This window comes from Strigops habroptila, chromosome 20 (genome assembly GCF_004027225.2).
Source record: "Strigops habroptila isolate Jane chromosome 20, bStrHab1.2.pri, whole genome shotgun sequence".
In the NCBI taxonomy this organism is placed as follows: domain Eukaryota; kingdom Metazoa; phylum Chordata; class Aves; order Psittaciformes; family Psittacidae; genus Strigops; species Strigops habroptila.
Genome location: NC_044296.2, coordinates 994,055 through 1,018,710, shown reverse-complemented (window position 1 = coordinate 1,018,710; position 24,656 = coordinate 994,055). Strand labels below are relative to the sequence as shown.

The 24,656-nt window shown below is 58.3% G+C and overlaps 1 protein-coding gene and 1 long non-coding RNA gene across 4 annotated transcripts in view; one reads left to right on the top strand and one right to left on the bottom strand.

Annotated features, from left to right (window-relative positions):
- The window catches only part of LOC115618225, a 22,452-nt gene extending 10,147 nt beyond the window's left edge, over nucleotides 1-12,305 (bottom strand). Inside the window, exons 1-2 of the long non-coding RNA XR_003994761.1 lie at nucleotides 12,295-12,305; nucleotides 11,683-11,688 (exon numbers count right to left, since the gene is read on the bottom strand). This is a non-coding gene — a long non-coding RNA (uncharacterized LOC115618225). The remainder of the gene's footprint in view (nucleotides 1-11,682; nucleotides 11,689-12,294) is intronic.
- The window catches only part of MAST3 (microtubule associated serine/threonine kinase 3), a 24,905-nt gene extending 249 nt beyond the window's left edge, over nucleotides 1-24,656 (top strand). The window contains exons 1-28 of one of the 3 annotated variants that reach the window (XM_030509552.1): nucleotides 3,417-3,531; nucleotides 4,036-4,116; nucleotides 11,425-11,513; nucleotides 11,769-11,841; nucleotides 12,020-12,040; nucleotides 12,995-13,073; nucleotides 13,658-13,815; nucleotides 14,872-14,947; nucleotides 15,054-15,263; nucleotides 15,343-15,444; nucleotides 16,006-16,138; nucleotides 16,642-16,709; nucleotides 17,070-17,155; nucleotides 17,290-17,498; nucleotides 17,824-17,962; nucleotides 18,195-18,327; nucleotides 18,435-18,600; nucleotides 18,862-18,963; nucleotides 19,238-19,360; nucleotides 19,681-19,790; nucleotides 19,937-20,073; nucleotides 20,265-20,497; nucleotides 20,605-20,805; nucleotides 20,889-21,115; nucleotides 21,224-21,346; nucleotides 21,498-21,634; nucleotides 21,828-22,009; nucleotides 22,124-24,656. In XM_030509552.1, the coding sequence (XP_030365412.1) occupies nucleotides 3,485-3,531; nucleotides 4,036-4,116; nucleotides 11,425-11,513; nucleotides 11,769-11,841; nucleotides 12,020-12,040; nucleotides 12,995-13,073; nucleotides 13,658-13,815; nucleotides 14,872-14,947; nucleotides 15,054-15,263; nucleotides 15,343-15,444; nucleotides 16,006-16,138; nucleotides 16,642-16,709; nucleotides 17,070-17,155; nucleotides 17,290-17,498; nucleotides 17,824-17,962; nucleotides 18,195-18,327; nucleotides 18,435-18,600; nucleotides 18,862-18,963; nucleotides 19,238-19,360; nucleotides 19,681-19,790; nucleotides 19,937-20,073; nucleotides 20,265-20,497; nucleotides 20,605-20,805; nucleotides 20,889-21,115; nucleotides 21,224-21,346; nucleotides 21,498-21,634; nucleotides 21,828-22,009; nucleotides 22,124-23,118 (4,440 nt within the window). In that variant the 5' untranslated portion in view covers nucleotides 3,417-3,484 and the 3' untranslated portion in view covers nucleotides 23,119-24,656. Of the gene's footprint in view, nucleotides 1-2,467; nucleotides 2,500-3,416; nucleotides 3,532-4,035; nucleotides 4,117-6,226; nucleotides 6,452-11,424; nucleotides 11,514-11,768; nucleotides 11,842-12,019; nucleotides 12,041-12,994; nucleotides 13,074-13,657; nucleotides 13,816-14,871; nucleotides 14,948-15,053; nucleotides 15,264-15,342; nucleotides 15,445-16,005; nucleotides 16,139-16,641; nucleotides 16,710-17,069; nucleotides 17,156-17,289; nucleotides 17,499-17,823; nucleotides 17,963-18,194; nucleotides 18,328-18,434; nucleotides 18,601-18,861; nucleotides 18,964-19,237; nucleotides 19,361-19,680; nucleotides 19,791-19,936; nucleotides 20,074-20,264; nucleotides 20,498-20,604; nucleotides 20,806-20,888; nucleotides 21,116-21,223; nucleotides 21,347-21,497; nucleotides 21,635-21,827; nucleotides 22,010-22,123 lie in introns of those variants that run through there. The other 2 variants (XM_030509554.2, XM_030509553.1) reach the window with 2 other exon arrangements.

Here is a 24,656-nt window from a genome sequence, read left to right as displayed (position 1 = left end):
CGTGTGAGAGGGGTGCTGGGTGTGCAAGAGATGGGTGCTGGCGGTGAGAGGTGGGTGATCCGCGTGTGTGTAAGAAATGGGTGCTGCGAGTGGGAGTTGGGTGCTCTGGGGGTGTGCGTGTGCAAGAAATGGGTGCTGTGTGTAGGAGTTGGGTGCTCTGGGTTGGGTGCCTGTGAGAGGTAGGTGCTGTGTGTGAGCAGCATGTGATGGGGGCACAGGAACTGGGCACCCAGCACCAGGAGCAGGGCAGGGCATGAGCCCCAGCCACACGCTGCGGGGTGCTGGGGGGGTGCACCCACTTGGTCAGGGGCTAGGGGCTCTCATGGGAGCGCCGTGGTCGTTCCAGCCCAGCGCACGATGCCAGTCTGTGCCAAACTGCTGTGCCAGCACTGATTTGCCCCTCCAAAGAGCTGCCCCTTCCATCACCCTGTGTTCTGGCAGGCCAAGGGGTACCTATCATGTTTGCCCACCCTGTGCTTAGAGGAGTGACAACTACAGCCCCCCCCCAGCATAGAGAGCCCAATTTTCCGGTTGGCCTCACGCCTCCAGCCCCATCTGCGGAGTGGAGCCGCAGTAACGGGGGCCTGGCATGAGCTGTCTGGGTGGTTGGAGGATGCACGGTGCTGCCTGCATCCAAGCTGGCAGTTCCGCGGGGCAGGCGCGCTCCGCTGCACGCTCAGCCCGGGAAGGAGCTGCGTGGGAGCTGTGGATGCAGCCATGGCCATGGGCTCCGGGGCTCTTGGCTGTGGGTGTTGTTCTTGGCATTCCCCATGGAGAACAGAGCCGTGGGCCCCAGCTGCATGCCCACATCCCCATGGCAGGAGGGGTGGGAAGGGGCTCCCACCAGGGAGCTGATCCCAAAGCACTGAACAGTGACACCGTCCCCAGTGCCATCCCTGCAGGGATCAGCTGATGCTTAATCCTGGCTCCCTCCGGGACGTGCTGATGGGAGATATGCTGTGCTGGATGGGCACATCAAGCACACCATGGGTGCTGGCCCTGGGGTGCTGCCCCTCAAGGGACCTCCCCCAGGGCTCTTGGGTGGTGCTCTGGGTGTCCCTGGGGATGCAGCATGGCCAGAGAGCCCATGGCAGTGATGGGTGTTGGGTGCCACAGGACCACTCTGCATCCCTGCGCCCACGGATGAGTGGGGAGGCTGTGCTGTGGAGCGTGGGGGACAAGGATGTCTGTCCTCTCCCCCACTGTCCCATCTGTACATGGCTGAGCAGTAAACCCCTCAGTGTGACCCTTCTCTGCTCCAGGTCTGATGGCCCCGGCTGTGGGTGAGGAGCAGGGTGGGTGACAGCAGGGCTGGATGACGGTGCTGGGGGGACTCCTGCTCCATGCAGGGACCCTGCACCCCCTTCCCCAGCCCAGGTTTGGGGTCACCCAGTGCTGCTGGGTGCACTGGGTGACACAGGCACCCACACCCGGCACCCACCCCTGCTTCCAGCACCCGCCCCCAGCACCTACCCAAAGCACCCACCCTCGCCACCCCGGGACACACAGACACCCGTGGGCTCGGGGAATGCGGAGTCCCTATGCACCCAGGCATGATGTCACCCGTTGCCATGGCGATGCTGCTGCATCACTGCGTTGCAGCGAGCCCCAATCCCGGGATTTCCGCAGGGGCTGCGTGGCGTGGGCAGTGGGAAGGGGCACGGGCGCTCCGGGGCAGTGTGGGTGCACGGGTGCTGCCGTGTGGCCCCATATGAGGAGCTCTTGCCTGTGTCAGGAATGTGTCTAAGCTGCTTAGGGGTGCTGGGCAGGCAGGCACTGGCAGTGGGTGCGGAATCAGGGTGATGATGGGGCATTAACCAGCACATGCACCCACCACATGTGCCAGCGTCCTGCGGTGTGCCAGGGCACAACCAGCCCCTTCACACCGTGCCCATGGGGTCTGTGCCACTCTGTATGGCACACAGGTGGGCACTGGGTCTGTGCCACAGCCAGCCGGTGTCCACCGCACGGAGAGGATGATGTGAGATGGAATTCCTGCTTGCGCAGCTGCCCTTTGCCCTGTGCCTGTAAGCAAACAGCCCTGGCAAGAAATATTCCCAGTGGCTGGAAAAATAAACAGCGTGGGGACACCCGGCTGCCCCCCACACCCAGGGTTGGGGGGACAGGGTAGGGGACAGGGCACAGCCATCACCCCAATACCACACTGCAGCCAGGCAGCTGGGTGCTGCACCCTCTCCACCACCCTTGTGCCCTCAGTCCTATGCCTGCCCTGGGGGCTTTGGAAGGAGGTTTCCCCTTGTGTTGGCCCTGGGCGGGTGATTTGTCCCCCTCACCTGGCACGGCAGAGCTGGGGCGCAGTGAGTGGGGCCCGATCCTGCAGTGCCAGGCAGTGGGGATGCTGCCGGGCACGTGGCCATGGCTGGCAGGAGGTGGGGGTCCCACGTGTGGGTGCCCTGCGATGCCTGGGGCCATGCTTTCACCCTGCTTCTCCCTGTTCTCGTTGCAGAAGGAGCTGAGCCTGCCGCGCCGAGGAAGAGCGTAAGTCCCCGAGCTGAGCTGCCCGGGATGGGGGGTCACCGGGAGGGACACGGAACAAGGCACCAGCACCATGGGGGGCAGCGGGGATGGGTGTCACATGCTTCCTGTGCCCAAATCCAGGGTGGCATCGCCATGTTCTCTGATACTGGATGGACCCAACTGTGTGTGTGCTGGGGTGTACTGGGATGTACTGGTGCTCTGCTGCAGGTGTGCTGGGGTGTGGGAGGAGGCAGTTGTGAAGCTGTACTGGGTTGGTGTGTTGGGGTGTACTGGGGCTGTTCCAGGCTGGTTTTGGGGTGTCATGGAGGTAAGGCAGGAGGGGGTTCTTGGCAGTGGGCTGGTGCTGTCAGGGGTCACAGAGCTGCATGCTGGGGGACATGCTGGGAGGGCACCTGGGGGATGCTAGGGACATACTGGGGCTGCATTAAGTGTGTACTGGAGCCATACTGGGGCTCTGTGGAATATACTGGGGCTATACTGGAAGCTGTGCTGGGGCTGCATTAGGGGTGCACTAGAGCCATACTGGGGCTCTGTGGAATATACTGGGGCAATACTGGAAGCTGTGCTGGGGCTGCATTAGGGGTGCACTGGAGCCAGACTGGGGCTCTGTGGGATGTACTGGGGCAATACTGGAAGCTGTGCTGGGGATGCATTAGGGATGCCCTGGAGCCATACTGGGGCTCTGTGGGATGCACTGGAGCTACACTGGAAGCTGTGCTGGGGCTGCCGTGTCTCAGCACCAGCAGCGCATCCCGGGCACGGTACGGATCGGGGCTGCCGCTGGACCGGATCGGGTGCGCCGGGGATGTGGGGGCTGCCGTGCTGAGCCGAGCCGAGCCGCAGGGGCGGGCCCGGGCCCGGCGGGCCGAGCAGGGATCCCCGGCGGGGCCGCCGCCCGCCCCCGGGAGCCGCCCAGCGCGGGGGCAGCCGGTGCGGCGGGAGCAGAGCGGGGAGTGGAGCGGAGCGGGGCGGCGGCGGCGGCGGCATGAAGTCGCGGCGGGACAGGTTGAAGATCCCCTCGCTGACCTTGGAGTGAGTCGGAGCTGGGGCGGGGCGCGCCGCGCCGGTACCGGGAGCGGGCTACGGGCGGCAGGGTCCCGGGGCATCCCCGTCCTGTTGCATCCCCGTCCCGGAGCATCCTCATCTCGGAGCATCCCCATCCCGGTCCATCCCTCTGTACCCCCACCCACGGGCCGCTGCTCCCAGCCCTTCCTCCTGCATCCACAGCCCAGGAGCCCCCCGGAAACATCCCCCCTCCCCCGGCAGCACCAGACACCCGGTGTCTCTCCAGCAGCCTCAGACCCCGCAGCGTCCCCGCAGTCCCCTGTGTTCCCCCTCCAGCTCAGCCTCACTCCTTTCTCCCCACCCTGCCTGGGCCCCCCAGCCCTGGTTCCCCCTCCAGCCCTTGTCTCTTCTGCTCTTTGCCCCCGGCCTCACCACACACACAGCCCCCCAGCCCTCCCGGCGGGCTCTGGCTGTGCTGCCGGGGTGCCCATGGCACCCGCTGACGCCGCACCGGCACGTCTTGCCTTGCAGCTTGTCACCGAGCAGCCAGAGCCCGACGCTGCTGAGCCCCTGCAGCCCCTGCAGCCCCTTACTAACCCTGCACCCCTGGAGGTAAGACCCCCCCCAAACCCTCCGTGGAGTCCGCAGCTGCCAACTCTGGGGAGCAGAGTAGATAGAGGTGGAGTTGGGGGCAGCAAGGTGGGTCCCCCCCACCGGTGATGCCCTGGGGGTCCCCAAAAGCAGCGCTGTCTTCTGCAGGGCACTTGGGGCAATGCAACTGGGGTCTGTCCCCAGCCCTGTGTACCCCAAAAGTGCCCTGGCCATGCTGGTGGGCCCCATCTCTGTGACCAGCTCCCACTTTGGGGACCCCCACTGGCAACACCATCACTGTAGGCCAAGCTTTGGCACCGAGCATCCTTGTTTTGAGGGGGGATCACCTCAAAATAGGACCAGGGATGGGCACTGTGATGGGAGCAGGGTGAGAGTGGGGGATTGTACCTTCACCCCACCGGGAAACCTCCATCGCCACCTTTTCTGCTCCACCGTGGGGGAAGAGGAGGGGGTGCTGTTCTGGCGGATGAGTGTCCCCCACCCAAAATGCCACAAGCCCCTTGCAGTGCCCTGATGGGTGCTGCTGTCACGGAGGCGGGTGGCTGGACCCTGCTGCCTGTGCTGGCTGCGCTATGCCCCAGGGACAAGGTGCAGCAGATGTGCTGGCACCCAGCAGTCGCGCCCCAGCCCTGTGCCCCACGGCGCCTGTGGGGCAGAGCTGCGGCCTGCCCAGCACCCATAGGTGCTGCCACATGCCTCCATCCATCTGCTGGGCGATGGGGCACCATCAGGGAACTCTGCTGCTGCTCAGCAACAGGCAGAGCCATTGGTTGCGGGCAGGCAGGAGGCAGGGTGCTGCCTGCACCCTGACTGCACGTGGGGGTCCATCCCTGCCACCACTAGCCCTGGCTGGCCACCCCTTGCCCACAGTGACTGTGGCATGTGGGAAAACAAGTGTGGCCATGTGGTTGCTCAGCCGAGGCCTCGGGGAGGGCATTTTTGGGATGCTTGGGGTGGGGACGGGATGGGGATGAGGATGCGGGTGAGGATAATGACAGGCAGTCATGCAGTCAGATAATGACACCCATGGGTGCCTCCACACACTGGCACCTCGAGGTGAAGGGAAGCGTGGTGCTGCCAGGGTTGGTGCTGCCCTTTCGCCATGCTGAAACCCTGCCCAAACCCACGAGCATCAGGATTCCTGTGAGCGTGGCAGTGCCACCCCATGTGGCTCAGGATTGGGATCGTGCCGCCACGCAGGGTGTTGTCACTGGCACTAAGGAGGGTGGTTGTCACTGGGTCCTTGCTCGGGATCTCCCCTGCTAAATGCAAAAACTGGAGAGGGACAGTGGTTGCAGGATGCTGCTGGGGCTGAGCACGGTGTCCCATGGGTGACAGGGTGCTGTTAGGGGTGTACTCCTCCCTGCCAAGGGAGCCCCAGGCTTTGGGGCCACCCCTGCTGGCTTGGAGGGGGGGATTCATGCCCCTTGAATGCATCAGCGGCGGATGCTGCATCTCCATGGTAACCTGACCCCATTTTGGGATGCTGCCCTGTCTCTATGGTAACCCCAAGCCTCATTTTGGGGTGATGCCCCATCTCCGTAGTAATTCTGACCTTATTTGGGGTGCTGCCCCATGTCTGTAGCAACTCTGAACCCTTTTTGGGGTGATGCCTTGTCTCCATGTTAACCCTGACCCCATTTTGGGGTGCTGCCCCATCTACGTGGCAACCCTGAGCTCGTTTTGAGGTAATGCCCCATCTCTGCATTAGCCCTGACCCCATTTTGGGGTGCTGTCCCGTATCTGTGGCAACCCCGAGCTCATTTTGGGGTGATCCCCTGTCTCTATGTTAACCTCGACCCCAATTTTGGGGTGCTGCCCCATGTCTACGCGATCCCTGACCCCAACTTTGGGGTGATGTCCCACATCTGTGGCAACCCTGAGCCCACTTTGGGGTGATACTCCATCTCCATGGTAACCCCGACCCCGTTTCGGGGTGCAGCCACGTCTCTACACTAACCCCGACCCCATAGAGGGGCGCTGCCTCGTTTCCGTGGAAACACCCCCCCCATTTCCCCTCCTTTTGGGGGTGCTACCCCTGTCTCCATGGAAACCCCGGCCCCGTTTGGGGGCGCTGCCCGTCTCCATGGTAACGGGAAGGGGCGGGCGGCAGCGGGCGGCGGCGGCGGGAGCCCGGCCCCGGCCCTGGTCCCAGCCCCGGGCGCGGTCCCGGCCCGCGCGCCCCCGGCGGCGCCGCTCGGCCGTGCCGGTGGATGCGGCCGGGCCGCGGCGGGACCGACCCCCCCGCGATGTCGGACCCGAGCTGCTGGGGAGCGGCTCCGCCCGGTTACCGGAGCCAGCGGGCGGCGGGCGCCCTGCTCCAGCGCTCCAAGAGGTACCGGGCGGCGGTGGGGCCCTGCACCGGCTTGGGGGGGGCACCACTCACCGGGGGTTCACCGGGATGCGTGGTCTGGGGGGGGCCGACATCGTGCATGGGCGGGTGGGCACCGGGGTGAATGGTTTTGGGGGGCTGTGCATGGTGTGTGTGGTGTGGGGAGTGTCTTTGCACTGCGGGGGGGGGTATGCACACTGAGGTGTGTGTGGTTTGGGGGGCTGTGCACTGGTGTGTGTAGTTTGGGGGGGTCTTTGCACTGTGGGGTGCACATTAAGGTTTGGGGGGGACTGTGCACTGGTATGCATGATTTGGGGGACTCCTTGCACTGGGGGGGTGCACAATAAGGTGTGTGGTTGGTGGGGGGGCTGTGCACCCTTTTTTGGGGGGCGTGCAGTGCACTGTGGAGGTATCAGAGGGTGCTTTGGTTGGGAGCCCAGTGATATGGGGGTGCAGAGTTGAGGGTCCCAGGGCATTGGGTGACACACGTTTTGGGGTGCTATGTGCCAGTCCTAAGGCTGGGGGGGGTTGTTGGTTGGGGCTCTTTGCAATAGGGTGCATGTCTGGGGAGGGGCATTGTGTGCACAAGGGGGGAAGTACCCCTGTGAGCCCCTGTGCTGAGGTGGGCACCGCACTGACCGGACAGGTCCCAAGCGAGGGTGGGGGTCCCCAGGGTGCCCGGGGGGCTGGGAATAGGCCAGTCCCTTGCAGCCAGGCACGGGCAGGGCTGAGGGGGGAGCAGGGGGCTGCAAAGGGCTCACATACCCTCCATCAGTGGGGCTGGGGTAGTGTCAGGGGCTGCTGCATAAATGGGGTGCTTGAGGGGCTACCCCAGGTCTCCAGCTACAACACAAGGCTTGACCTAAGCAGGTAGATGGGATTTGACCCCAAGGAAGGGGACAGGCAGCGCTGCCAGCCCTGGGAAAGGTGCAACGAGCACCCCCAGAGCCCCAGGAGTGCAGGCTGGAAAAGCTGGCACCTCCATCCAGCAGATTTGTGGTGCTGGAGCCAGCTCAGGCATAAAACCTTTCCACAGCTTTACAGAAATCAGGTGTTTAAGACAGCGCGGAGGCAGAGGGGAGAGATTCCCATTGTGAATGTCTTTTAATATGACTGTGGGCTGCACAAAGCGCCGCGGTTGCTTAGCAAATGGATCCAGCCAGCGCCGCTCCCAGCCCAGCTTCACCTGAGCTCTAGGAATTGCTGCTGCCAGCGGGTGAGGATGGGCCAGGGGATCCTTAATGAATAAGAAAAGGCCTTGGATGAGGCTTTCCAAGCTGGGGTGGGGGGGCTGGGACTGATGCGTAATGGGAGAGATGATCTAGGCAGTCATCTGTGTCCAGCTGAGCATGAGGAGGCTGTAATTCTCATGAAGGGCAGAGGATTTGCTTGTCTTTGGTATTCCTAGAATCCACAGCGGGAAGCAGCCTGGCCTATTTTACAGTGGGCAGGAAACATATGATGTGATTTAGTGGGATTAAGAGGTCTGAGGGATCCTAATTTCCCATAGAAGGATGCAGGGATGGCCAGTGCGGGGCAGGACAGACAGTGCTTCAATGGCTGATGGGGCTCTTCTCCATGGATACTGCCCATGGCTGTCCCCACCGTAGAAAAACATGACAGGAGAAGTAACAGGTACTATTTCCCATCCACTAACAGGGACCTGTGGCACACGGACATGTAGGGATGCATCCCAGGCTGCAGGGCTGTTTCTTTAGGTTGTTTTCTTGCAGTGCAAAGAAATAAAGGCTCTTCCCAACTTGTTACCCCACGTTTCCCTGTGAGGATTTGGGATTTGGCTCCTGGGAGGTGCCCAGCGTGGTCCTTGCTGCTCTGGGGTGGGTTAATCAGAGTATGCACAGTACCAGGCTTTTGGCCGGGGTGGGATGAGGGAGCAGAGCAGCTCCGCAGAGCGATGCTGGGTGCGCGGGGGGTTTGTGCAGGGCTTGTGCCAAGGCAGCATGTTGCATTTCACCATCCAGACTCCGGATCCTAGCATCCCCCATCCCAGCCTCCATCCCTGGAGGCAGCCAAGTTCATCGGCATGTCACAAGCCACAGAGCAGAAATGTCGTGGAGAAACTTAGGATGTAGGTGCTTGGTTCGACAGGTTTTGATGTTAAACTTATCCCAGTAGGAACTGATTTTTCCAGGATGTGGTGATCCATGGCATTTCCCCAAATCCCTAGGCATGTGAGCGCCAGGCACCCAGTTTTGGGGGAAGATGTTGTCCGCAGCCATGTACAGAGGGAGCTGGGAATGCCAGCTCATGCTCTTGATCACGCAGCTAGGAGCAGAGCCACCGCTTTGCCCTTTGAGACTGCGCCTGCTCCCTTATCAGCCTGACCCTGCCTGTGCTGCTCCCACTACCCTGCACCCACTTCACTCCAAACGCCGGGATTCTGCCTGGGATTCAGCTGTGCTGGCATCTGACACATGATGCTCTGGGAGGTTTGAGGGGTTGGATCCTGCGGGATGCTGCATTCCCTCCATGCATTTCCCAGAGCTGACTCCCAACACCGCTCACCTGGATCCTGGCAGAGCCATTTACCAGTTAGAGACACCAGTGTTGTGCTGTGCAGCTGGATCCTGCCCTTCCCACAGCTCCAAGGAGGCAGCCTGCAGGAAGCTGCCACGTTTTCCTCTGTCTCCTGCCTGTGAGCACCCCGGCTCTGCCATGCCGAGGCTGGGTGCTGGTGTGGGTGCTGGCAGGGTGGTGGGAGATGCTGGTTGCTCCTCGCAGGCAGCCTCAGGACGGGTGACACGGTATTCTGCTCCAGGCTTTGGGGTTATACTGGCTGTCACACACTTTCCACATCCTTTGACATCAGTGCAGGATGGCAACGGCAGCGCCGAGGCCGAGGCAGCCTCGGTGTGAGCAGGAGGAGATGCTGACAGCAATTTTCCACTCCATGTTTGGTACCAAAAACGCAAGTAGGTGATGGAGGCAGAGGGCAGCAGCCCTGACTCCTGACTCCAGAGCTCAGCAGCTCGTCTCTGCCCCCGAGGCTTGGTTCTAGCCCGAGGTTTCTGTGTGCTGAGGGATGGGAACCAGCTGTAGATGATGCATCAGGCGAAGGGGGGTTAAAGTGGCGCAAGCTGGTTGTGGAGCCGAGGGTGGAGCGCACGGAAACAGGAAACGTCGCCTCGCTCCGTGTCACCATTACTGGAACTTGCTCCATTAAAGGTTTGTTTTCACTTCCAAAATGAAACCAAGCAAGGAGAAGCAAGCCCCTCATCCCTCGGGATGTGCCCACACACAGACACATGTATGCCCTGGTCCCTGCAGCAGGGGGAGTGGTGAAGCAATGCCAAAGCTGGGTGCTCTTGGTGCACAAAGCTCTGCTCGGGTGGTGGAGTGGGTTCTCTCGCTGTGCCTCAATTTCTCACCCAGCACAGCAGAGGCTGTGGTTTGCTCTTGCTCTGTGCTGGGCTGTGGGTTTGCAGCTGTAGGTGCTGCTCTGGAAGCCTGCGTTGAAGCAAGAAAAGCAAACGGAGGGGCCGGGCAGGGGTGGGATGGGGTGAACGGTTGGGGGAGGAAGGTTTCTGCCAGCTTGTGCCCAGGCAGCCAAGAAGCCACCAGCATCCTGGCCTGTATCAGCACCAGTGCGGCAGCAGGGCCAGGGCAGGGATTGTCCCCCTGCACCGGGCACTGAGAGGCTGCACCTCAAATCCTGTGTCAGTTCTGGGCCCCTCACTGCAAGAGAGACATTGAGGTGCTGGAGCAGGGCCAGAGAAGGGCACCAGAGCTGGTGCAGGGCCTGGAGCACAAGTGCGATGAGGAACGGCTGAGGGACCTGGGGGGTTTAGTCTGGAGAAGAGAAGGCTCAGGGGGGACCTTATCGCTCTCTGCAACTGCCTGGCAGGAGGATGGAGCCAGGAGGGGGCTGGTCTCTGCTCCCAAGGAACAAGGGATGGGACAAGAGGAAACAGCCTCAAGCTGCCCCAGGGGAGGTTTAGATGGAGATGAGGAACAATTCCTTCCCCAAAGGGTGCTCAGGCATTGGAACAGGCTGCCCAGGGCAGTGCTGGAGTCACCGTCCCTGCAAGTGTTCACACACCGTGCAGCCGAGGCCTCAGTGCCATGGGTTAGTGGTGGCCTTGGCAGTGCTGGGGAACGGTTGGACTGGATGAGCTTGAAGGGCTTTTCCAACCTGGTTGATTCTATGATTCTATTCTATGATTCTATGAAGATTTGGAGCTCCCAGTTTTAGGGCGGGAGCAGGAGGAGCTCCGTGGGGGGGAAATGCCAGCAGGACGTGAAGGGGTGCTGGGTGTCATGTGTGGCTGTGCATCCATTCTGTGTACATCCATCTGGAGGGACAATGGGTTGCAAAGTACTGTCCTTTGCAGCCCAGATACCGCATCTGCTGTTCACATCTGGTTTTGGGATATGAGGAGAATCCTTTTACTCGAGGTTCATCCTCTGGATTTTGTGGGTATATCTGGCTGTGGTGTGAAGTTAAACCATGTCCTTTAATGAGCAGCATCCATGTGTGTTCGCATTCCCAGCCTGGGGAGGATATTCAGCACTGTCTTTGCAGTCTCATGGGGTCGGGGACCAACTGTCCTCTCCGCTGTGACATGGGGACCAGCAAGTGTAAGGGGGTTTATAGGAAGTGGGGGGGGGCATTTTCCACATGATGGAGCAGGTCGGGTTGTGGCCGCTTGGCATTTCCATCACTTCCTCCTTTTACATCCCTTTTTCTGTTCCTGCACAAGGGGCTGCCAGTCTCTGAACCTTCCAGCAAGCCAAAACCACACGTGGCACCTCAACAACATGCTTCATTGTTAAAAATAACCCCTTGGCCCATCTCTGGGGATGGATCTTCCCTGCGGCAGGAGATCTGTAATCAATAGTGTGATGGCAGCCATGTCCCCTGGCACAGGCATCACGTACAAGCTCCTACATGTCCGAGCCTGTCCAGTCCTGCCCGTCCTTTGCTTCCCCAAATTAATTCCCTCTTTCTTCTCCAGTTGCCGAAGCAGCAATAGGAAGAGCTTAGTGGTGGGCACCCCCTCTCCGACACTCTCACGGCCTCTCTCCCCGCTCTCTGTGCCAACAGGTAAGGGATGTCCCAGGGGATGGGTTGAGCATCTCCAAAAATTACCTGACTATTTTGGATGATAACACTTCTGCTTCTGCAGCACCTTGTTAGCAGCAGCAGGAGTGACCAGCTCCTGGCCATGAGTGCCTTTTCCAGGAGGGAATAACATGGGGAGTGATTTACCCACTCATTCCTCTGACAGGGCACCCGCGGCATGCCGGGCATCACACCGGGGTGGGTATTAGGGTGACTTTTCCCCCTTTCTCCCCATAGCTGGGAGCAGCCCCTTGGACAGTCCACGCAACTTCTCTGCCAGCACCTCCATCAACTTCCCATTCGCTCGCAGGTGAGCTCCTGACCCCCTCCCAGACCTTTAATATTCACTGATAATGACAACCCACGAGCTGAGGCTGTTCTGTGCATCTCAAGTGATTTGTTTTGATTGGTTTTCCCCTTTTTCTTCCCTGGTTTTTGGTCTGCTGCTGTTTGCTCTGCTGTGGCACCGGTGCCTCCTACCACTCCAGCCATGCTCCTCGGACTGACAGGTACCAGAGATAGGCTGGAGCTGTGTTCCGGGGATATATCTGCTCCACATCACAAAGCCCTTCTTTGTGTGCATCCCTGGGCAGGATATTTTGCTCTGAAACCAGGCTCCCTGCAGCTCTGGGAGCAGAAATATCCCTGTTCCCATCACACTGACCCCAGCCATGAGCTCAGACCCGCTTTGAGCGCTCCTGGAGGATGCTCAGCCAGGTCCCCGCAGAGGCAGATCTTGCTGTATCCCCTCCCCACCCTGCACTGCTGCAGAGGCAGATGCCAGAATCCTGTTTAACTAATGAATTAATTGGGGGGGAACAGCTGATTAAACCCATCGATCCTCACATGGAAAAAAGCTGGAGGCTCACAGATGGTTTTCACGCCAAATACACGGTGGTGCCAGTGCTGGATCCAGCACCCTGCCTGCTCCCACTGTCCTTGGCCTCACACGGGAAACGGCAGCAGGAGGTGAAGGGCCTCGTCTTGACCTGCACGTTGTCCCGTCCATTAGAAGCGTCTCCAAGAGGAAGCATTCGCCTACGTATGAGCAGTTCCCTTCCTGTTTATAACCGGGCTCTGCTCCGTAGTGCCTGTTGTCTCAGGATGGGTCTTGAGGAATCCTGATTTCTCATAGAACAATGTCCCAGAGGGTGACTTTTGCTCTAAATCAGATTCTTGCAGGTTGTTGGGGTTTTTTTCTCCACCTGAAACAGTCACCCCAGCACTGGCCCTCCATGAGGACCCTTCTCACTCTCACTGTTGGGATTGCAGAACATCCCCCCGCACCTCCAAACCCCTCTTATTTCACCCTGTTTCAGTCCACTCCAAAAAGAGGCTTCAGGGCTTTATTATTCAAGTCAAACCTGCACCCTCTTCCCCATCCTTATCGCTCTGACATTATTTATTTGCATTTAGATGTTGTTGTTTTTTCCTGTATGTGACCAGCATGTTTGCACTCACAGGGCTGATGGCAGAAGGTGGTCACTGGCTTCGCTACCCTCCTCTGGCTATGGGACCAACACCCCCAGCTCCACTGTCTCGGTAACATTTGCTTTCTCATGGTAGCAGGCAAGAAGAACCCAAAACGCTTGATTTTTGGTGAAATGCCTCTCAAGCCTGTCGGTTCCTAGGCAGCCCCTCTGTTTCCTAGAGGACCATGTGCTTTAGCTGCAGCGTGCTTCCCAAATGGGCTTTTGAGAAAGCTGTAGAGCTTGGCTAACAGCTTACAGCATCCCTGGGCATTGCAGCATCCCTGGACATTGGAGCATCCCTGGGCATTACCTATGTAGCACAGGTCAAGTGCACACAGGGCACACCCCAACTGTGCAGGGATATGGCAGGGCAGGAGCTACCCGGGATGCTGCAGATACAAGGGATGGGTCTCAGTGGAGCCAGACTGGGAGAGCTGGGGGTTTTGGGGTGGGAGTGGGCAGTGCAGATCTCCCTGCGCTGGCCTTGCCATCTGTATTTCACATTACCAAGCACAAAACATGCTGCCTGACAGCATTTCCAGCCTCCTAAGAGGCTCCAAGGAGTATTTTCCTCCCGGGCTTGCTGGTTTCCACCCCCCTGGCAGGAAGCAAGGCTGCGTCTCCTGATCCCTGGCATCTCTTCCCTCTTTCCAGTCATCTTCATCCTCCCAGGAGCGTCTGCACCAGCTGCCGTACCAGCCCACCCCCGACGAGCTGCATTTCCTTTCTAAGCACTTCCGCAGCACGGAGAGCGTCATGGATGAGGAAGGGCGGCACTCGCCTTGCCTGCGCCCTCGGTCCAGGAGCCTGAGGTACAGCACCCACCGTGAGCAGCACCCACAGTGATGCCAGGGTGATGCCCCAGGTGCTGGCACAGCCAGAGCATCCTCTGCCCTCTTGTGAGCTGTTCCTGACATGTCCCAGCCCTGCTAAACCCATCCCAAGGTTTTCACCTTGCCCGGGGTAGTAGAGAAGATATGGCTTGAGGGTGTAGACGCCCCATCCCTGGGTGTGTTCATGGTCAGGTTGGATGGGGCTCTGAGCAGCCTGATGTAGTTGGATATCCCTGCTTATTGCATGGGGTTTGGACTAGATGACCTTTAAAGGTCCCTTCCAACCCAAACCATTCCATGAGCGTCTATGATTCTATGATCCTGAGCTCTGTGATTTTGGGTGTTAGGGTCTGGTTCTCAGCATCTTCTCGGCTGTTGGGATGTGACATTAACATCAGATTAATTATGTGAGAGGGTTTTGTAGGTGGTGAGGTTGTCACCGAGGAGATGGCAGCTCTGTGGCCAGCTCAGCATGGCAGAGGCTGGGCTGGGGCTGGCAGCGGGTGGCTTGGGGCTGGTTTTAATCACCATTTATTATAGAGTTTCTGGCTGCTCCTGTGAGTTGTTTTGTGTAACAGGATCATCAGGGGCCTGGGAGAGGCAATGTCAGGTGAGGGTAAGAGAGGAGCCATGTTTAACGAAGGTCCCTGCATCCACCACGGGGGTTGGTTGGGGCTTTTTTTGCTGGTGAGCTGCAAAAAGGGCAACAGTGGCAAGAAGTGATGGGATCCAGAGGAAGGGAAGGATGAGCTTGTTCTTCAAAGCCAAGTGACTGATGCACCAGCTTCTCAGCTCTGGAGTTTCAATTGACTTGAGTTTGGAGACCTGGGTTTGTGGGAGGTTAACCTTCCCTGGACCAGATCCATGCGCAGTGGGAGGGATGCTGCTGGAAGTGGTGGCTCCACTCAGATGAGCTTTAACCACCTGGGGCAGGTGTAAGAAGGAAGGAACAAATTGCTGTTCATGGGTAGTAGCTATTTGCATAGATGTAAATGATTTGGACCTCATAACACAACCAGTTTCCTCCCTCTGCAGCCCTGGACGGACGAGTGGAATGTTTGATAATGAAGTTGTGATGATGAACCATGTCTACAAGGAGAGGTTCCCCAAGGTAACTGCTTGGAATACGTGCATGGGGATGCGTGTTCCCAGGCATCACCATCCAGGTGATCCGTGAGGTCCCTTCCAACCTGGTATTCCATGATTCTGCCTTGCAGGCCACAGCCCAGATGGAAGAGCGTCTACAGGACACCATCACAAACTTCTCTCCGAGCAGCACGCTGCCGCTGGCAGATGGGGTGCTGGGCTTCATCCACCACCAAATCATTGAGCTGGCCCGTGACTGCTTGGCAAAGTCCCAGGGAGCTCTCATCACCTCCCGCTACTTCATGGAGCTGCAGGAGAAACTCGAGAAGATGCTCCGAGATGTGAGTATGGGGCAGTTCCCTGTCCCGTGTCCTCCTGAGGCCACTGAGAGATGGCTGACTTGGGTCTCCTCTCCGGCAGGCTCAGGAGCGTTCAGAGAGCGAGGAGGTGAAGTTCATCGACCAACTGGTGAGGAAGCTGCTGATCATTATCTCCCGTCCTGCTCGCCTCCTGGAGTGCCTGGTAAGACACGGCAGCTCCTGATGTCTGTGCTGCTGGTCTGTGCCCACCCGGAGAGGAGGCTTGCCATGAAAGACAAGGCATCTTCTCACCACCTTGCCTGGTCCACCATGGGAACCACTGCTCCTCACCATCCTGGCCAGGCTGTAACAGGGAGCTAAGACCAGCCCTAGCATTACAGCCATATCTCACCGAGGAGAAGCTGGTTTTCCCTAGTGGAGCAGGGAGAAGTGAACTTCTCGGAAAGTTTTATCATCCATTTCAAGGGGGCTTTTTTGACTGTTGCACCTCACCTTTGTGCTGTGGTTCCTGCAGCTGGAAGAAGGAGCATGCTCCTGGTGTGGTGTCCTTGGTTTCCCCTCCAAGGCCAACTCATGGGGCTACATTTTTTTTCCATCAACTCTTTCCATGGGGAACGATGCTAGAAACAGGAGCAGTGTTCAGCTTTCTCCTTCATGCATCCAGAGCCTGTCCCCAATCACAGGTGGCACCTGCAGGGCTTCAAGGAAAGGTTTAACTTTGCAAAGCCTCTCTCCTAAACTGTGTGTGGTTTTCCCCATCCAGGAGTTTGACCCGGAGGAGTTTTACCATCTCCTGGAAGCTGCAGAAGGACACGCCAAAGTTGGCCAGGGAATAAAGACCGATATTCCCCGATACATCATCAGCCAACTCGGGCTTGTCAAGGACCCACTGGAGGGTAGGGAAGCACTTAGGTTGGTGGCCCCAAGGTCTGCAGTGGGATGTGGACTCCCAGTTTGGGCCACTGACACACGTGAACCAGCACTGGGAGGTGGCAGAGGGACCAGCAGAGCTGCGCTGGTGTCACAGGGTGGGTCACAGCAGGACCGGGATGACAGTGTCCAAGACTCTTGGCCAGCCCCGCATCCCTCATTATTGCTCCCAGCACGTTCAGCAAAGCAGATTAAGCTCAAGAACGCTTAATCCATAGGAAACCACGGCCTCCTGGGGAGAACCATAATCCCTGAGGAACACAGGAATGACCATGAAAGAAAGAATTATCTCAATGTTTAACCTCGTATCCAACCTCTTAACGTCATCACCTGAATTCCTCCAGCTTGGGCAAAACATGTGGCTAAATCCCTGCAGGATATCTGAGTTTGGAGAGCGAGTGGTTAGTGGGGGGTTATTTTGGTGATGGTTGAGCATGAAGAAGGTGAAAACCATCCCTGTCTTCTGCAGAGATGGGCCAGCTGGATCACTTCGACAGCGGGAACACCATCACGCCAGAGAATGATGATGCCTGTGAGGTGAGCATGGTCCTACCTGCATGTCCCATGTGCTGCCTCCAGCTTCATCCTGCCTCACCCCACACCAAAGCTCCTTGCAGCAGTTCCTCTGCTATCTTAGGCTGGGAGATGTTAGTTTGGGTTGTCCCCAAGGGTGGCTGCTGTATTCAGGTGTAATATCTCACAGTCCCTCATCTGGCTTCTTGAGTGGACTCTTGATCTGCAGAGCATCTCGGTCTTCTGGTTTGGGGTTTGTAGCTGGAGAGGGCTCAGGGAGGGATGTCCCCTGGCAGCAAGGAGCACTCAGAGGTGATATGTGATGGTGCTCGGATGAGTGCCAGCGTGCTGGGAAATGTTAGAAACCTTCTGTGTCTTCTTCAGAGCCAGCCTTCAGCCACCGCTCCTCGGAGGAAGCCCTGTGAGGGTGACTTTGAGACCATCAAACTCATCAGCAATGGGGCTTATGGGTGAGTTGAGAAGTTCCTAACACTTGTCTCTATCTGTAAACCTCTCTCAAGTCCTCCCTGTCTGCGCCCTGTGCTGCTGGTGGTGAACGTATGGAGAATATATTTTGAGGTCCAGGCATTTTGCTGTCTCCTAGGGCTGTGTACCTGGTGAGGCACAGGGAGACACGGCAGCGCTTTGCCTTGAAGAAAATCAACAAGCAGAACCTCATCCTGAGGAACCAGATCCAGCAGGTGTTTGTGGAAAGGGACATCCTCACCTTTGCGGAGAACCCCTTTGTGGTCAGCATGTTCTGCTCCTTCGAGACGAAGCGACACCTCTGCATGGTGATGGAGTATGTGGAAGGTGAGAAAGGGATTCAGGGCTGCATGGTGCAGTGAACACCAATGTCTGAGCATCAAGGACACCACCTGGGCATCTTCTGCCCTGCTTTGCTCCAGGGAGCAGATCAGAAAGCACAAGGAGGTGCTTTTGTGATCCTGAATCTCACCTTGATGAAGGTGGTGGCCATGCTCACCTAGGAGAGTGTGCCCTGTGGCCAGGGATCGACACTGCTCCAAGGAGGGCCTGGCTGGGAGCCTGCTTGGCAGGAGAGGCAGCATAGCCCTGCCTGATGATCTCCCTGCCTCCTCTGAGCCCCCCAAGCTCAGCAGGACCTGTGTCCCCACAGGGGGGGATTGTGCCACGTTGCTGAAGAACATGGGCCCGCTGCCTGTTGACATGGCGAAGATGTACTTTGCCGAGACCGTTCTCGCACTGGAGTATCTGCACAACTACGGCATCGTCCACCGGGACCTCAAACCTGACAAGTGAGGACGTGTGTCAGGTCTGAGCAAGGATGGGGTTGGGTTTGGATGGGGAAGGGAAAGGCACTGATCCAATCCAAGGGGATAAGGCAGAATGAGATCATGGGTTTTGGTTCCTAAATACTTGCTTCTGTGCTGTTGCACCAGGACCAGAAGTCCTGGGGTCTGGCTGGTCCTGCTCAGATTCCCCCAGAAGCAAACAGCATCATCGTGGGACATCTGTCTTCTCTTGCAGTTTGCTCATCACCTCTATGGGCCACATAAAGCTGACAGACTTTGGTCTATCAAAGATCGGCTTGATGAACATGACTACGAACCTCTATGAAGGACACATGGAGAAGGACACTCGGGAGTTCATGGACAAGCAGGTACGAGGTCTTGCCCCACTTGGCCAATCTGCTGTCACTAAGGGCCGGGATAGTGAGACTTGTTGTAGAGGTCATTGTAGAGGTGTCAGTCACTGCTTCCCACGCAGGTGTGTGGCACTCCGGAGTACATTGCCCCAGAAGTCATCCTCATCCAGGGCTACGGGAAGCCCGTTGACTGGTGGGCCATGGGCATCATCCTCTACGAGTTCCTGGTGGGCTGCGTCCCCTTCTTTGGAGACACCCCCGAGGAGCTCTTTGGGCAGGTTATCAGTGGTGAGTGTTGGTGGTTCCCTCTTCGCAGCAGGCATGGCTCGTCCTTAGCACATAGAGAGCTTCATTCCTTCATTCATACTCAGTTGAACAGCAAAGAGGCTCCTCAAGCTTTGATTTCCTGGTGTGGGAGCATGATTTCATGTGCTCCAGCTCCTGGGGAACTTTCCTCTTGCCCGGGAGCAGCTTCTCCTGCAACCTCACATCATCACAACCCCCAAACTCTTCCGGCCACTCCAAACTCCTTTTCCTTTTTCCTTGCAGATGAAATTATGTGGCCAGAAGGGGATGAAGCTCTTCCTGCAGATGCCCAGGACCTGATCACCCGGTTGCTGAGACAGTGTCCCCTGGAACGCTTGGGCACTGGTACGCATGGCAGTGCCTGTGTAGCACTTAAGAGGTGACCTGGCGCCCCAATTTAGATCAAGCTGGTGTTGTGCTGAAACCAAAGCCATGTTGAGGATGCTCGGAGGAGGTCTCCTGCTCGGGGTTCACCCCCAAGAAGGCTGCACAGGGCTCCGGTCCATCCTGGTTTAAGCCATTTGCTTTGCATGGAGGAGAGACGGTGCCATTTGGGATGGGAGTGGGAGCATCCCAGATCCTGCCCGATCCCCCTGATGTGGGTTTCTCTGCCTGGCAGGGGGTGCACACGAGGTGAAGCACCATTCCTTCTTCCTCCACCTGGACTGGAACGGGCTGCTGCGGCAGAAGGCCGAGTTCATCCCCCAGCTGGAGTCGGAGGATGACACCAGCTACTTTGACAGTGAGGCCAAATCCATCCCCTATTCCCCTGCTCTATCAATCCGTTATCCCAGTTCAGATGCTCCTGTGGGATATAAGAGATGGAAAATCCTGGGTGAAGTTGGTCGCTTGACAACTAAAGTCACAAACCAGATGCAGTCCTGTTTCCGGGCTGCTCAGTCTTACCAAAAACCTTCTCACCCCAGAACTCCCCAGAGAGCTGGGACTGGGCTGTCAGCCGCAATACAGCTCCCCATGGGTATAGGTCCCAGCAGGGTCAGGCAGGATGCGGTGTGCTGTGGGCAGGGTGACAGCTCTGCCTGCTCTGGCTCTTGCTTTCAGCTCGCTCTGAGAGGTACCAGCACTTGGATTCAGAGGATGAAGAAACCAACGACGAGGAATCATCTGTGGAGATCGGGCAGTTCTCCTCCTGTTCCCATCGCTTCAGCAAGGTGCTCCAAATCCTCCTCCGGCATCCGGAATGAGAGGCTTTGGCACTGCAGCCGGCACAGTTGTGCTGATCATCGGTGTCTTGGCTGATGCCGGAGCACCTGGATTCCCAAATCTGCTCCTTGCTGATGGCTCGTCTCCTCCTCAGGTGTACAGCAGCTCCGAATTCCTGGCGGTTAACTCCAACCTCAGCATCTCATCCTCCGACCGGAGTCACAACGAGGACAAAGAGGACAGGCACTCGGGAGATGAGGACAAGAGCCGGCTGGTGGGCACTGAACCCCGGTGCGTGCTGAGATGGGGGATGCAACATTGATATGTGCTTGTACCGGTGCCAAGGGCTTGTGCCAGCACAAACCGGTGCCAAGGGCTTGCAGAGGTGTTGGTGAGACATGTCCTGGGGCACTGCAGCAGCTTGCTGCCATCCCCCTCACCCATCTCTGGTTGTCTCAAGCCCTCCTGCTGTCCCCATGCAGGCTCCGCTCCTGGACATCCTGCAGCTCCACACCATACACCTCCCGGCACGAGCGGAGCCGCAGCCCCACTGCGCTGCCCAGCACCGTCAGCCTGGACACCATGCCCAAGTTTGCCTTCTCCTCAGAGGATGAAAGCCCTTGCGTGGCATCCTCCAAGCCGGAGAGACCCAAGTTTGTGCTGGGAGACCCTGACGCAGGCACTGGTGGTGTGGTGAAGCCGTCGGTGTTATCCGGTGTGTGTGGGATGCCAGAGTGGAATGCACCGGGGCCTGCAAGGTCCCCACATGGCATGGGGTGGCTTTTCCACATCCCCAAATTCTCCCTCCTCCCTTCTACACAGCCGACCTCGTCAGCCTGAACCATATCCGCCTCCGAAGCAACAGCACCGGCACCAAAAACCCAGCTCCACGGGGCCTGGAGCCGGGTGGGAGCCGTCGGCTGAGCAGCCAAAAGGATGTGCCAGACAGACAGCGAGCCTCGCCGGGCAGCCGCGTCCCCAAATCCGCCTCTGTCTCAGCCCTGTCCCTCATCATCACATCAGGTCTGTGCACTGCGTGGTTTATCCTGCCGGGTGGCCCTTGCCACATGGTTTTCTCAGGCTGAGACGGTTTCTCCTGCTTGCAGACGACTTCGCTGGAGGTGCCCTGATGAGCCCCATCTCCCCCCACTCCCTCTCGTCCAACCCTTCTTCCCGTGATTCCTCCCCAAGCCGAGATTCATCCCTCGCCATCGCCAGCCTGCGGCCCCCCATCATCATCCACAGCTCGGGCAAGAAGTACGGCTTCACCCTGCGCGCCATCCGCGTCTACATGGGCGACAGCGATGTCTACACCGTGCACCACATGGTCTGGGTATGTGGGGAGGGACCAGTAGTGCCAAACAGCAGGTTTCCCGATGGGAAAACCCTGGGAGGAAACTTAGGCTTGCATCCAAATGAAATCTTGGTCTTTTGCTTGCAGAGCGTGGAAGAGGGGAGCCCGGCGCAGGAAGCAGGGCTGAGAGCAGGTGACCTCATCACACATGTGAATGGCGAGTCAGTGCTAGGTTTAGTCCATCGGGACGTCGTGGAGCTGCTGCTGAAGGTAGGTGACCAGAGCCCCGCTGCTTGCCCAGGACCAGTGCATCAATCCAACAGCATTCCAGCATTGCCTCCACCAGCAGCCAAGGCAGGAGCTGGTTTGGATCTGGTGCTTGGATCCAGCACACTGCAGTGATTCATTTCCCATCCCTCAGAGTGGGAATAAAGTGGCCCTGCGGACCACGGCCCTGGAGAACACCTCCATCAAAATCGGCCCCGCGCGGAAAAACAGCTCCAAGACCAGGATGGCACGGAGGAGTAAGAAGAGCAGGAAAAGGGACGGCCAGGAGAGGTGAGTGGAATTGGGCTGGGATAAAATGGCATTTGTCCTGGTGTGTGTCGTAGCGAGGGGATTTGCTCTGGCTCTGTCATACTGTGGTGTTCATCAGGGTCCAGTCCTGCCAGCACCAGCTTGCCAGACTCAGGGCCACCAGCTTTCAGGGCTATTCCTTTCTCCACCACCTTTGTGTGTGTCCTCTCCCCAGGAGAAAATCCCTTTTCAAGAAGATCTCCAAGCAGTCGTCGGTCCTGCACACCAGCCGCAGCTACTCCTCCGGTCTCCACCACTCGCTGTCCTCCAGCGAGAGCCTCCCGGAGTCCCCCACACACAGCGTGTCCCCGGGTCCCACGACACCATGCCGCAGCCCCGCTCCCGACCTGCCCCCAGGTATCCCAACCTCATCCAAGGCGGGATATCTGCTCTGGGGCAGCGTGGTGGGGATGCCACGTCCGTGTCCCCCCCCTCATCCCTCACGCTGACCTGTTTCTCTTTGTACGGCAGATGCTGTGTCCCCACAGAGCACCTCTCCCTCCTCCAGCACCCCAACGTCACCCGCCGGCCACGTGCGCCCCAGCTCTCTGCATGGGCTGGCACCCAAACTGGGTGGGCAACGCTACAAAGTGGGACGTCGCAAATCCACCAGCAGCATCCCCCCCTCGCCCCTCGCTTGTACCCCTTCTTCCACCCAGCGCCCACCTTCTCCACAACGCTCCCCATCTCCACTCCCTGGGTACCCCAAAACCCCTCATTCCTTCCAAGGAAAGACCCTGTCCCCCCCCACCATCGTCCGGCAGAGCTCACGGCCCCGCAGTGCTGATTGCCCCCGCTCCCCGCTCCTCAAACGTGTCCAGTCAGCTGAGATCGTCACCATCCTGGTGGAGAAGAAGACCGGCAGTGCCCGTAAGCTGGGGCTGGAGATGCCCACGGTGGATGGGGAGGCCATTGGGGAGGGTGAAGCACCGGTGTACACCGGGGAGCACGGTTATCACCCCATTGCCAGCTCCCGGCTGGGGGAGAGGCACGACCGGGACCAGGAGGTGGTGGTCATGCGACGCTTGAACCTCTCGGAGCGCCGGGACTCCTTCAAGAAGCAAGAAGCGGTTCAAGAAGTGAGTTTTGATGAGCCGGATGCAGTGTCGGCAAGTGAAGACAGTGGCAAGAGCGAAGCCGGGCAGGGTGGTGGCACCGAGAAGCCAAAGCCCAGCTCGGTCCCACAGATCGCGGTGCAGGGCTCCGAGAGCGACGAGCAGGAGGTGGCGGTGGCCGAGTGGGAATGTCAGGGCTCCTACCCCATCCGCAACACTGAGGAGCCCAACAGCAGCATCTCCTCACCGTGGCGGGATGGATGCGAGCACCAGGACCATGGCTCCCAGCAGCACTGGAACTGCAGAGAGGGAGCAACTGGCCACCGGCAACCACTGCGGAGCCAGGGGCCATTGGGTGCTCAGCACCCAGCACCCCGGAGCAGCGCATGGAGCGGGACCAAGCACCCTTGAGCCCCCACGCCAGCACCCGGGGATGGTTCAGGCTCCTCACAGCATCCCACCACCTCCCGAAAATACCCATCCCATGTGGTATATCCATGACAAACGTCCCTGGAGCCATCCTGGACGCCAGCGCGGGCCGGGCTGTGGCTGTGCCCTAGCACTTGGGCTCCCCCGAAGGCTTTTTGTACCCCTCGAGAGATGCTCTTATTTTTCTAGAGACGCGGGAGCTTTGCTGGTGGCGACGTTTCCCTGGCAGGGCCCCAACCTTTGTGTATAGAAAAGACTCGATGCAAATATTCCTCAATTAATTTATTACTTTTTATAAGCTAAACGGGCAGTGCAGGACCGGCGCAGGGTCCCACACGGCCCCGAGCGGCCCCAGGCTTTTCCATGCAGCTCCCAGCCTGACCACATGCTGTTTTCTAACCTTGCAAAGACCCACTCGCTTCTCCCCACTTTTTAACTTCAGTTTCAGCTGGAAACACCCCAAATCTCCCGAGGAACCCCCGTTGTGAGGGGGGGAAACTGTATTAGTTAAAATGAAAAAGCCCAAAACAAACCCACAGTAACATTCCCCAGTACTGGCACTCCCAGCTGGGATGCAGAGGGGTGATTTTATTTGCATATGGGTTCACCGTATGATGATGCAGATGGTTTATTTATCAGTGTAGAGCGGATGTAAAGGTTTTAATTTGTTTATTCAGAGTCTTTTGGAGCCCCCCCAGCTCCATCAGCCTTTCCAAGTGGGAAAAGCAGAGACCTTCCCAGGGGGGTCAGCAATCAGATGCAAATATTAATGGGTTTTTTTAGGGTTGGCTTTGCTCTTTGCATCTCTTCTACCAGCACATTCCGTGGTGTCCATCAGTCAGTGCATACAGACATCCATAAAAAGCCAGTATTCCTGGCAGCGCCTGTGCTGCTGCTTCATTTGGCATTTGGAATTCCCCCCCCCCTTCCCTCCTGTCGCTTTTTGTCTGACAAAACTACGGCTCAACCCAGCATTTCCCTCCCATTTCTACTGTTTTCTATGATATGAACGTTCCCGTTTGATAATGCATGTTCCAGCTTCCCCCCCCTCCGCTGCCGTTTGCTGCCCTGGTGCCGGTGATGTCCCCCCCTGCCATCGGGCATCACTGTGCCACCACCACTGGGCACATTTCCTACCCTGGAGCAGCGTGTTGGATTATTTTGTGTGCCTGTGGTTGGTGCCAGGTCCCGTCTCCTGCTTCTCCCGTTCAAACCGGTGCCGTTTAACCCCAACAAATGAGCAGCCGGAGCAGCTCGGTATTTCCTTTGCTTCTTCCTCTAGTGTCTGTACGAAGGTCTGGGAAGGCAGTGGGGATTTGGGGAGACATCAGGCACCCCCTGCACACCAGCACTGTGGGAAGGGGGCTTGGCCATGCACCAGTGGCATGGATATGGTGGGAGAAGGAATTTCTTAATGGAAAATGTCTTGAAAGCCAAGGGGACCGTGTCTTCCTGCACAGTGCCCAGCTCTGCTCTTACCTTCAACAAAGTTTATGTTGTATTAAAATTGTTTCTTGCAA